A 13682-nucleotide genomic window follows, 5' to 3' on the forward strand; every position below is an offset into this window, starting at 1 on the left:
GGAATTAAGAAACAGAGGAAACTGGATAAAGTTACAATTTTTACATACATAAACAGTTTGGCATAGAAGCAAAGGCTTTTTACAATGATAGAGATCAGTAAGTGGGATAGTGATAACAAACACCATAATGAACAGAAAAAGAAAAGAGGGAATGATCCACTGTCTGCTTCAACTATACAAAAGGCAATTCCTTTCTTACCAATCTAGGATTATCTACTTCTTATCAGAACAATCCCCAAAAAAGAGATTCTACTCCTCGCCCACGCCAACCATCTTGGTTGGAAAAACATTTACACATAATCTTCAAATCTTCAGCTTGACTTTGCTTCCAAAATCAAATTCCCAGATAGATATACCAACCCTCTCCCCCTCTCTCTGCTTCAGAGACACTATTCACAATGAGAGAGCGCAAAATATGGTAATTAGAGGCCACCAAATTGAACCCAAAATAGAATCATAGACAACTCATCTCAGCAACAAATCATAAGAGAACCATTTAAGAACCCGTATGTGCCCACTTGGCCCCACTCACTTCACCAGCTCCGAAACCCACCCAACATCAGGAGCACCACCGCTCGGGCCTGATTCGACCCGACCCAGAGAATTCTCCTCCCTCAGTCTCTCAAACATCTTCGCCCTCAATCCCCTTCCAGACTCCACCCTCTCCATGGCAGGCTCTTCCTCACAACCCTCCTCGCAGAAATCCAAATACCCAATTCCAGAACGGCCCGGTACACGGGTCGGAGTCGAGGGAAGGCTACAGAAACCGGGTCGAAGAATTGACCCGCGTGGAGACACGAACCCGGGAGAGCCCGGAGACCCAAACCCGGAAGAACCCACCTGAACATTCCAAGAAGAAGGCAAAGACTTGACCTTTCCAAGCTGCAAGTTCCTCAGTGAAGCAACCACTTCGTTGACGGAGTTCGAACCCAGAGACCGACTCAGCGACCGGGTCATCGGAGACACTGGCGGGGATATTTCCGGCGACTCCTCTGGCGTGGATGACAGAAAAGGCAGCGTCTTCCCGCATGAGGCAGCAGCCTCTATCGCCTGCCTAAGAGGCGACCCGTCGTACGACTCGGCCGTGCTGAGCGAGTTGGAGCCCCTAGGGCTCTGCTGAGGCAAAACCCTTAGCTGCTCTGGCGTGTGCGCGAAGAAACAAACCCTTCGCTTACAGCTCGTGCCGTCCTTACACGGCTGCGTACGATAGCGCGCCGGGTGGAGCCAGCACTCGAAAACGCCGTGCGCGAACTCGCACGCATCGCCTTTCTTGCAATGACCCTTTCGGAAATCGGGGCAAGCCGTACCCGAATAGTGGTACTTTCTCGGGTCGCGGCGCCGGGCCTTCTCTCCCGGGTGGGCGTAAGGACACTCGGTCCAGTCATGTGACCTCCCGCGTGCGCAGCGCCTTACCTTGAACTCGAACATCCTGAAATGGTCGCAGGAGTATGCGTCGACGGGAGAGTCCGATTCGCGAACCGAAATGTCCGAGTCGGAGTCCGGGTCGGTTTCGTTGGAGGGCAAGTAGCGCTGGAACGTCGTCAGGGCTTCGTGCAGATAGTAAGGGCTGTTGTAGTCGGCGCCGTTTGCATTGCCCTCAGAGTTAACGGACACACCGCTCAGGGGGAACGGAGAGTACACCTCCGCCGTGGGATCGTCGAGTTGAAGCCACGGAGGGACGTGGACCGTTGGATTGGGACGATGCGGTTCTCCGAGCATCATTTTTTCGTTTTTTGGGTGGTTTTTTGTTTTGGTTTGGGTGGTGGTGTTTAGGGGAACATCAGTCTGGTGTAGCTTTCTTTATAAACTGCTCTGAGAGTGGGTTTTAACCGTGGTTGGGCTGGGTTGGGTTGTGATTTAACCGTGGTTGAGTTGTGAGTTAAAAATTTCTAGGAGCTGCTCCATTTACCACCGCGGTTAAAAGAACCGTACGGGGAGTTTCTCGGTCACGGTTCTGTTTTATTGAATTTGGACAGCTGAAGGTTTGTTCTCCACGTGTTTATCGCGAGGGCTGGGTTTTATTTGGGATGGTCGTGTGTGACACGTGGGTGACTAAGATTGGAGGGTGAGCCGACTCCCGTGAACATGCTGTTTGGTGATCGTGGCGCTCGACTTTTTATTATTTATTGCTAGGCCCTTGGTTTCTGAGGGCGGTGGAGCGTGTGATACGTAATAATATAAAGGATTTTATTTTTATATAATATTTTGGGCTGCCGACTTGTTTCTATAAACAGCATCAAAATAAATTAAAACAAAAATTAAAATAACTTAAAATAGAAAACTCCCATGAATGAATTCCCAACCAACGAGAAACTTCTAGGCTTTAGTTCGTGAAGGGATTTGATGGAAAATGATTTTCTATGTCTTTTTTTAATGGATCGGAATTAGAAGATTCTTTTAACATGTTTAGTTGGGAAAATAAATATCACTTTATTTTATTTTTTATGTTTGATTTGTGAAGGAATATAAAATAAATTTTATTTAATTCTCTAATTAATTAAAAATTCAATTAAATATTATATAGTAATTTTAAATTATTAATGGCAATAAAATAGAGTTATTTACACTAACACCCTTTAAGGTTTTTTGTATTTTCATAAAACATCCTCATGTCTGAAAAATTACACAAACACCCCTGAGGGGGTTTCATGAAAAAGTCAAAAATCGCAGATGGTGTTAGTGTAAATAACTCGAACAAAATAGTCATGAAAAAAGTGCATTTAATGTTGGCCTTAGCTTCCCACGGGAAGGGAAAATGAAACCCAAAGCTTCCCACGTGAAGGGAAAATGAAACCCAAGGGTAGGGATGGCAACGGGCCGGGTAGGGGCTGTGTATGACAATATCATCCCCGTCCCCGCTCTCCATCTCCGCCCCAATCCCCGAACCAATCCCCGTTTAATAGGTTTCAGAGAATCCCCGTCCCCGTTCCCGTCAGGGGACTATCCCCCATAACCGCCCCGAATTCCCGATTTTTTTTGCACAAAAAATATTTATCATATATTTTAACATTAAGTTTCATATTAAATTATCATTCAACACATCCAAATTAACTATAAAGTTCAACTCAACTATTCAAAATCACATCAATATGAAATTCTAGAAAAGATTCGGAAGAATTAGGAGAGAGAGGTTAACTTAGGGTTAAACATTAATTTTATAAATATTTATTTATTTATTTAAATATAAACATATATATTTTCGGGTTGGATTCGGGGATGGGGACGCCAATACCATCCCCTCCCCATACCCGTCGGGGATTTTTTAAGTTCTGGTATCCCCATACCCGATAACCATTTGGCCCCAAAATCTCCTCCTATTAGGGTCGGGGACCCTCCCCCGCGGGGATTTTTGCCATCCCTACCCAAGGGGCTAGACAGTTTCATTTCCCCCCTATTTTCTCATCTGTCATGCAACCATTTTCCATGCTTAAACTTACTAAACATGGGAAATCATATTTCCATTCCGAAGCTCCATTTTCCATAAACTAAACGCAACACTAAAGTTGTATAAAATAATTTTTGGAAAATGAATTGTTGTTCATAAAGCATTTAACATACGAATGCACTTATTAAACGTGCAATTTTTCATACTCATTCTCTAGTTATGTACATCATTTTGTACGTATATTTTGTCCATTATCAAGAGGAATTGGTATGAAAATAGACTATGTTATATCAAGTCAACTTGAATGAAGTTAACATCAAGATGTGGGAAATAGTTAAAGAAACTGACTTGGGAGCTCATCTTTAGGTTATGCCAATTTCACTAAGCCTTGGACATATTCAGATCCCATTTTTTGGTTTCTAGCAGTCAATAATTTGAGAGAGGACTTAAATGCATAAAAACAGAAACTTCATATTTGTAACTTGTAAAGTTTTGGTTGTAATTCATTGTCAATTCCAATGAAGCAGAAACTCTCTTGCTTTCCTTCCTTGGTTGACTAGTAGATTTCTATGCATCTGTCACGGATATTATCATGCCTAAAAGGTCAATTGACCACAATCCATATCCAACTCAAATTGTCCAATCCATATTCCATACAAAGATGCCTCCATCGCCCCTCCCCCCCTCCCTGAAAATGATATTTCCCTAATTACAGGGCCACAACAGCTATTGTTGAATGTTTTCATCAATCGTTTAGGTCTAAAACCAGAAACCCTGTTTTGTTGTATTACTCTCTGTTTGGATGAGAGAAAATAGCTCGAAATTTAGCTAAAAGTCGGGAATTTAAGATGAGAAATTGATAATTCCCTTGTTTGGCAATTTAAGCGCATAATTTATTAAATGACGCGGTGAAAAAATCGTGAAAATTGAGGCATCAAATTCTCGAGTTTAATTTCCACCAAAATAGGCGTCATTTCACAATTTTCATAGTGTGGGAATTCATATTTTCCATTGTGCCAAAACTTACATAAAAAAAAATAATGCCAAACTTTTCATTAAAAAAAAAAAAACAGCGCCAAAATTCATTTCACAATTATTGTTTGTACAATAATCTCTTAAGTTCCATACTTATACTGTTTTATATTTCATGTTTAGAAATGTCTTGGGGCATTTGATGGAACTCACATTCGGGTAATAGTGTCGGCAGAAGAAAGACCAAGATATCGAAATATTTACTTTCTGTCATTTACAATTTACATGAGCTATCCAAACATTAAAATTTTGAATTTCTGTCATTTACAAAATTCGACATACATAAATCCAAACACAGCGCCCCCCCTCCCCCCTCCCTGAAAATGACATTTCCCTAATTACGGGGCCACAACAGCTATTGTTGAATGTTTTCATCAATCGTTTAGGTCTAAAACCAGAAACCCTGTTTTGTTGTATTAGGGATTTGATGACTATGCAAGAGCTAACAAGATAGAGTAATGTTCCCCCATTGGGATCCAACCATCCTGGGCCACACATCCTTAGGCATTGAAATGAAGCAGCATGTGTGGTGTGGGGGTTGAGAGCTTTATGTCTATCCATTTGAGGTGAATCAGAGATCTCATTACTTTTCTTAGTGCCCCTTTTGGCCTATAATTAAAGTTCAGCAGCCCTAGTCGGGGCTCACCTTTTCTGGATGTTTGAATATTTGTACCCAACTCTCCTAAAAAGTAATGGTTATATGAACGTAATCAATAAGATTAGTTGAGTTCATTTACACATTAACAACTTATGCTTCTAGTTCTAGGGTTTGTAGCTCCTTAAGTCACCTCGTTCCTTTGGTTGTAAACCCAAAACAAAACCAAGAACCAAAATGAAAAGGGAAACAAGGTGAAATCATTTAGGGATGGGGACGATGTGGGTAGACGTACGTGGAGGCTAATGAAGGGGATAAGAATGAGGCAGGCATGTGCAAAAGGTGCAAAGGTGCAGCGGACGATGAGTGAGGTAAAGGGCAAGCATAAATAAAAGAAAAGCTCTGCCATGCCCTGCTGCTTAATTATATAGGCTGTGAGAATGAAACCCTTTCCCTTTGGGTTACACTTGGCAGTTTCTAGGCTGCGGTCTCAAGAAGTTAGGGCACGTATGAGGTCTCTTTTGTCCACCTCACCACAACACAACAGAATCTGCACTCTGTTTTAGCATCTGTACTGTAGCACTGTACTCACCTCATGGCTCTCTTGGATTATAGTCCTGTTTGGTGCCTTGTAGTCTTCCTGCGCCTTCTAGAGGCACCACTATTTTGTCCAACGTGTGCTCGCGCTGGCTTTGCCAAATGGTAATCAATTTGGTTCTTCACTTGGAGGAACCCTAAGTTGGGGATGTCCTTTGTTTTTAGGACTAGTAAAAGTTAAATAGGAGGTCTGTAAGTCCTGGTATCTTAACCTATCAGATCTTGCCAAACATCATGTCCAACACTTTGATTCTGTTGTGTTATTCCCTTGAGATAAAAAAGGAAAATTAGAAGAACAAGTTATGCATAAATAGGAGCTTCTCAATAAACTAGTTGTCAAAACATCATCCCTTATTAGCATTTTCATTAGATTTAGCTCAAGGTTGACTCTTTCCTTACTAGCATATGTCGTGTCTAATTTAAAAGTGTCGACAGCTGAAATTAAGTCGCACGCTCATGTACGACTGATGCTAACCCCTTTTTTGGATCAAATGTAACATCCAAGGTTGAATTTAAAATTAAAAAGAAAAACAAATGGCATGGATAAACTTGTTTGAGGGTGCCAAAATAATATTGTTCTGAACTCACAGTGTCACGTGAAATAGTGTTGACGAACTAGGGTAAGGGCCAAAGAAGAGGGTGGGAATGGGACAGATGTCCCATAGTTAAGGACATTTTCGCGTCCTGACAAAACAGAACGAGCTCCCCCGTACGAGTAATATCCTGCTCCAGAGAGTGAATGCGATGGATGTACGGACACCTACCACGCGTCCCCTTAAATCTCTCCTTCACCGTACACGTGTCCGCGTCTTTTTCCACTCACTCCGGAAGCGACAAGTCTGGTCCTACCATGACTGCCACACAAGCTCTTTTCACCACGTGGCCGCATCTCCATGACTCTTAGATCTCGAGATTCCCGTGATTTTGACGCGTTTCGATTTTGTTATTTATTTTAATTGACCGCTTTGATATTATCGTTTTGGAAGAGGAAGTATCGGATGCTACTCCGCAAATATCAGCAGGAACTGTATCAACGGCTGAAAATCACGGTTCAGTTATGATCACAACCTACGATCGATCAACTTGATTTTTATTATCCATAACCATTTTTCCATGCATTTGCGAAATGAAAATGTTATATGCATTTTAACTAATTTTTTTAATGAAATTTTTAAAGATTGGTAGTGGGAAGATAAGTTACCTCGGTGTTTATATATAAAAAGAAAAACCAGATCACGTTTGACTGTCGGCTCTTTGGCTATTACTACTATCAGTGAGAGTGACCATATTTGATATGACGGGCGATGACAATGATCCTTACTTAGCTCTCGATCGTCTAAATTAGGAACTAATTTATTTTCTATTACTGGTAAAAATATTATGTGTGAGGTGTTACTTTTTAAATTTTTTATACAAAAAAATATTCTACTTAATCTAATCTAAAATCTAAATTATGCAAAGAGTCTAAATTATGCAAAGAGGGATATTGAATGAGATGCATATCCAATCTAATATTTAACTAAGTGGTTTCGAGACTACTATTTTACACTATTTTGAGTTGTACGCGTGTCCTCACAAAACTACAACACTGTTTACTTGCCTTACAAACAAGGTAAATGTAACATGCAAAGGCTAAGCTGCCATGTGATTACTCATCACAAAGTAGTCAATGTTTCTATAAAAAAAATTAATATTTGTGGAAATCGATGTGTTTATGGATTGATTATAGACTCCTGTTTCATCTTGACAATTTCTACGTAATGCAAAATGTTTAATCTAATATTGACATATTGATTAAAAACAAATGTTGACATGAAACCTCACCAACCAAGAGGTTTTTTTTTTCCTTCCGTTAAAAATTTAAAAAAAAAGTGTTTTAAATATTTATTATTGATATTTTGGTGATCTAGATATGTTTGACAGAAAAATGATGGTTGATTTATTTTATTTATATAAAAAAGGAGTTTGTGGTTTGAAGTGAAAGAAGGGGGAGAAGGAAATCCTAGTGTTTCACTTATCAAAGCCAAGAGAAATAAAAAAATTTATCAAATGACAAAATGAAGGGAGGGAATTGTTTTCTTAAACTTTTTATAATGAAAACGGACATAATTGCTTGCTTCATTGAATAAAAATATAACCAAGGTGCCAGATTTTTGGAAGTTAAAATGCATCAGAACACACTATTTTCAAGCAATTTCAAATGTTATGTTAATCTCGTCTTGCATATTACCAACTTATATTACACATAATCTTATACAAAATATTTTGGATTTGACCCTTAAACCATTTTTGAGAGATATATTAGACACTAGGTGGTGGTGTGAGTCATGTCATGTGGTCATAATCCATGAAAGACTTTTCAAATCCTCAAGACTAGCTAAGGTGGAGAGAATAGAAAAGGAAAGCATATGCATGCGAATGATAAATGCCAAAGAGTAAATAGGGTTTTTCGTCCAAAAAAAATAAAGAGGAAGAGTAAAGGGTTTTGCTCATCTGCTGCTGCCCAATCAAGTTCTTGGGTGAGCTTGGTTTCGACAACATCGGGTGAGGTTAGATAATATACTTTGGCTTTTCCACTATTGGAGTTGTCAATGTTATTGGGATTTTCTTAAGATCTTGCAACATCTTCTTTAGTTGAAAGGGAAGAAAGTAACCCTGCACTGCACACAGCCCCCAAAAGGAGGAAATATATTAATACAAAATATTAAAGTTGGAAGATACTTAAGAACCTAATTAATTACCTTGTTTTTTTTAATTATAAACAAAGCAATAGTATTTATTGAAGAAATAGAGCATAGTACAAAGTCACAAAAATGTCAAAATGAGTACACCATCTTCAGTGATCAAATAAATTGATTTGGAAAGAATTACGTCTAAACCAATAAATATTCAAATCTTTGATTCAGTAATCCAAAGCATTTGTACTTAGACTAACAATATAAATTGACCGCACAACAACAGAAACGACAAATACATATCACAGCCGAAAGCAAAATACAAACCAAGAAATTCCTAATGAATAATAGAATAAAACAAGTGATCCATTAAGAAAGGTAGGGGGTAACTCCTAAAGTGTAAAAGCATTATTTAAATATAAAACCAAACGAAAAACAAGCCACTGTTAACTAATTTTTATTAATAAAATAAATAAATTAACTTAGGAGGTTCATCATAATATCATCCACAGAGCAACTGTTGGATTGTCGACAACAAATAAAGTATCTTTTGGATTGAAACATAAAATTGAAGAATATATGGGGGCATGAGAGTGAACTTTGAGCTATTTTGTTTTTTATGAAAGTTATTTTCATAATCGATAATATTCTTATGATGTTTACTAATTCATAATCAGGTTAAGAGGAATTGTATTGAGAAGTAGTTGGAATTCAAATTCCAATTAAAGTTGTATACTAAATTTTTATGTGGAATTAGGGAATGAGTGATATTGATTCCTTATAAGTTGTTTATTAAATTCTCATGAATCAGAATTGAAACTAGTTTGATTATTAAAATTTATTTGTTCTAAATGGATTAAAATGAATGATAAATTTGGAATTTTAAAATTTGCATGAAGATATAATGAGTAAAAAAGATGGATTCCTATGGGCTAATTATCTCGGAATTACAATATCACCTCCTCACTCAAAAGTCAAATTTCTCCAAAATCATAAGTTGACTTGAATTCATGATTTTATGCCAGCACCACTTGCCTTTTCATTCCTTTTTGTGAAGTAACGTATGAGTAATCAATAATCAAAATTAAACTCCTTATTTTAATTTTCATTATGAATTAGTAAACATATCATTAATCCCTTCAATTTTTTTCCCTTCCAAAATTTCGGTACTTTTAGGCACCTCATAAATGATATTACAAACATTACCCAAGTGGATTATATTAAGCAAATTGTAATTTTCGAGTTGTATTTTTGCTTTTGGAACGTTGCAGGTAGTTCCTAATTCAATTATATCTTTGAGGATTAGATTAAGTAAATAAACATAAGGATAAAATGAGTGAGGAACGACGTGTTAACAGTACAAAACTTAAAATAAATAATAATAAAAAGGTCAAACATCACACAATACCAAATTTATAGGAAATTATCGAGTTCTACAAAATCAAGGAGTGAGACAATGTCCAAAATTATACACATGCATTATAACAAAACGGATAGGAACATGAAAAACGAAACCCAGATGGATATCAAGATTTCCCAAGCTAGATTGCAATTTCTTGTTCAAAAACAGAATAATTCAACCTTGCTCCAAAACCATTGCTAATTTAGCTCCCCATATGAGAGCAAAGGGTGATGTGACCGAACACCTACCTAGGTTCACATCAAATATTGCATATTGCATACACGGCCCCATCAACTAAATTTAGACCATCAATTGCCCCTTGCCTTCTACCTTCCAAGCCAACCCCAATAAAGGATAAGAAGAATCCATGTCAAAGTTCAAACGCTAGTAAGATGAACTACTTTGAAAGCAAGGGCGGAATTAGAATTTTTTCATCCGGTGAGCTAGATAAAGGGTTAGGGTAAAATGTAATGAATATATATATTTTTTGTACTTGCAATTTCTATAGTCTTTGTAAATGTATACATTAAATAATATAAAACACGCTAGTTCATAGCTTCATTGACTAATTTTTAATAAAGTTTAACACAAAACAAATACATATTAAATACAACAAAAAAACAGATATTATCAAAATGAAAATATGTTCAACAACTAAATTGAAAGTGTACCTATTTCAATATGTAATTTTATTGATGCATTGCAACTAAATTCATAAGTAATTGAAATTTTTAAGACTTTTTATTAGATTAATACATACTGAGTTTACATGTTTTATTTATTTATTTTTTTCCACGCAAAAACATCCCTGAACTACAACCCACCTCAGTTAATAACTTGGTTACGCCAATGTTTGAAAGGAGTCATAAAATCTCAAAAGTAATGTAATTGTATATTCATTAATATTTTATTTCTGGTTAAATAAAAGTCTAGTTAACCGATAATGAAAGTAAATGAAACACTATCATATCAGTTGTTGACCGAAATTTTTTGTAATAAGTTAGTCTCCTCGTCAAAATTAGGGTAACTTGTGAAACTTGTTTATGTAGGTTTGCTTTCTGTCATGTCAGCACAGCATCTCATATACCATTATCCAAACACGTGATTTCTGTGGCCTCTCATGCAATACCTTTAGCATGAGATTCTCCCCTTGTTCAATTTTATCGATTAATGGCCTAATTTTACCTCGTGCACAACTTTTTTGCTGCCTTAGAAAATCTTTGGCACAACTTAAATTTCTTGTCGTATCAATGGGACTATAAAGTTCTCAGGCCTCAATGATCGATCCAATCCAAGGCATTGTGGGCCAAGTTTACATCTTGCATGCACACAATTATTTTACAGCATAAGCAACAATTATATGATGTTAAGGGGGGCAGAGAAATCAATATTTATTGAAACAACGCGGGGTTTTTTATGTTGAGAAATTTCGGGATTCCATTCATAAATAGTTAATACAAACTAAAAATAAAAGTAATTAGAATTACGGAGAAACATCCTCTGAAATTAAATTTGTTCTTGAAGGTCAATCATTGTGCCTTATGATATTTGTTTGTGGTGGAGGTGGAGGACCTGGAGGCCTAAATTTGGGAGGTTGCTGTGAATTTAGGGACATGGAAATAAATTTTAAAGAATAATAAATACAAAAAATGTATATAGAAGTGAAGGTATCAGTCACATTGAGAGTGATATAGATAAGATTAATTGTCCCACCAGCAGATGTCACTGTTACTATGATAATATCTGCGCCATATATAATGTATATATTTTCTTCTGGGGTAGAAGTTTATGTGCTTACTGCGGGTTTCTTTTCGTCTGTAATTATCAAGGAAAGGGACAACTGATTAATATATAATATCTACAGATCACTTCTTTTTATTTTTACGAAACCATGGATGACTTTATCTTGGGTTGATCGATGTAAGAATAAATGACTTTATTTCGGGCCAATATGAGAATCTGAAGTGTTAATCACGAAAGGAATTAAGTATAATTTGTCCCATCAACTTTTAAGAAGAAACATTATATATAACAGTCTTTGAGTGCACAAGAAATCAACTCATATATAAGCATTTGATGCAATTGATGCAATTATGTTATTTCAATAAGTAAAGATATTATTGATGTGAATGCTAACGATAGTTGTTCACGTGTACGGATGAATGTTGATAAATTTATATTACGTAGTAAGAAGTGTTATCCCGACACAAAATTTGACCGAAATGTCCAAGTTTGATGCTCCCTATTATTTAGTAATCAAACAAAATTATCCCAATACATCAGTTTGTATGCTCCTCTTAATAGTAAAATGCCTGTAATCCATAAACTAAGCGATTGAATTGAAGGTTAGGCCAACTCTCAAAGGCAGATTAAAAAAGAATAGAACAGCGGCCTACAATTTTTGCAAAGAGATTAGCTTGGATAAGGTTCCTAAGCAAGTTGTTTGTTATTTTATGTATGTTGTTTGCATATAATCATTGTTCACAAAACATATATAATCTTAGGAATGAAGATTAAACAAATCATCTATCTTTTTGAAGTTGTATTCTTTTCAAAGTTGGAACTGTAAAGTGGACACAATCTTACCTGAACTAGATTCGATGTTTATCTTTGTCTAACCAAATTGCCCAAACAAATATGTATTTTTTGGTCCACAAATGTAAGATTGTAGGTTTTGGATTATAATTACCGTAGTCTATGATTAGAGTGTAATTAACTCTTAATTTAGTGATATTTCTTTTTTCAATATTGAATAATATCTCATTTTTTGATTCACTTTTTCCATTGATAAACAAAAAAGTACACAAAAATCTTCATGCATCAAAAATTTTCTTTTTGTCGAGTTCATGAAACATATTTGTCCACTGTTTATCAGAAGCAACCAAATTTAATTTGTTGATCTATTGTATATGTGGGTTAGGCCAATTAACTTAAGTATGTTTACCTCTCACCCTCGAATTCGAATCATTCTTCCGCTTAATTTGGATCGTTAAAATAAAATTTGGTATGTTGATTGAAAAGTAAAAGAACTGCTTGGATGAACTAGCTAGGCCCAATGTTTTTTTCTTGGTCTGGCAAGGCCCACTTTTAGTGTTACGCATTTGTTGGCACATTGATCCGGTAATTTTTTCAGCAGAAAAATCAGTCGGCTGCCCACTTTTGGACCGGGTACCGCGTAAAGTGGCAGCATTTAAGTATGTCCTCAACTGCAAAATTCCCGGATACTTTCGAATAAGACAACAGGCTTTGGGGTCAATTCGTGAATAATGTAAAATCGACGATGTCTTTTCTGTCCTACTAGATGACAAAAACAGCAAGGGTATTATTGGCTTTTTTGGTTTAATTTCGTTCTTTTGGGGGTGTTTTTGCAGAACTCTTGGGAGGGAGCAATTTTCTTTTTAGTTTACCGGTGTCGGTAAGTCTCATGAGTCATGATTTTTCATGATTTTCATGTGTTCCATGTGTGGCCTGGCTTCCGAGAAACAAAAAGAAATTGTTGTCGAGTTTATCACGGTATGGTAAGTGGAAAACATTAGTCATTGTCTTTCCTAAGTGGATATACAGAATGGAAAAGTAGGATTGGAATTTGACATGAAATTTATGACCTTCAAATTCACAATCTTAAAGTAAAGGGAATTCGAACACACAATTCCGAATACAGTACTAATTCCTTTTAATCACTTAAGTTGAGTTATAACCATCTTGCAAATGGAGACTACAACATATTTTCTCCACTCTGCTTTAATTGATTAGTTGGCTATTTTTTGGTATTCATCAAATGTTCAATAGTTGTAATGTCAGAGTTAAGCATTTTGTGGTAAAAAATAATTGTCCATATAACCTTTGGAACTTACATCTGCCCATAAGACTGTTTCCATCAGCATTTGTTGGTCTGAAATCTTGCTAACCGAGAAACAAGAAACGGCTTTGTGGTGGGTCACCTGAAAAGCAGGATTGGAATTTGACATAAAGTTTATGACATTCAAATTCACAGCC

The 13682-nt window shown here is 36.7% G+C and overlaps 1 protein-coding gene across 1 annotated transcript; it reads right to left on the reverse strand.

The window, feature by feature from the left end:
• On the reverse strand, positions 1-1773 carry LOC117635930 (zinc finger CCCH domain-containing protein 20). Its single transcript, XM_034370321.1, has one exon. It carries the CDS (start codon positions 1720-1722, stop codon positions 529-531), a length of 1194 nt encoding a protein of 397 aa, XP_034226212.1. The 5' UTR covers positions 1723-1773; the 3' UTR covers positions 1-528.
• Between the last annotated feature and the right edge of the window lie 11909 nt (positions 1774-13682).

This window comes from Prunus dulcis, chromosome 7 (assembly GCF_902201215.1).
Source record: "Prunus dulcis chromosome 7, ALMONDv2, whole genome shotgun sequence".
Classification (NCBI taxonomy): Eukaryota; Viridiplantae; Streptophyta; class Magnoliopsida; order Rosales; family Rosaceae; genus Prunus; species Prunus dulcis.

What these genes read in the sequence shown, in the direction of transcription:
- LOC117635930 (XM_034370321.1), bottom strand. Translation starts at nt 1,722, where the DNA reads ATGATGCTCGGAGAACCGCATCGTCCCAATCCAACGGTCCACGTCCCT.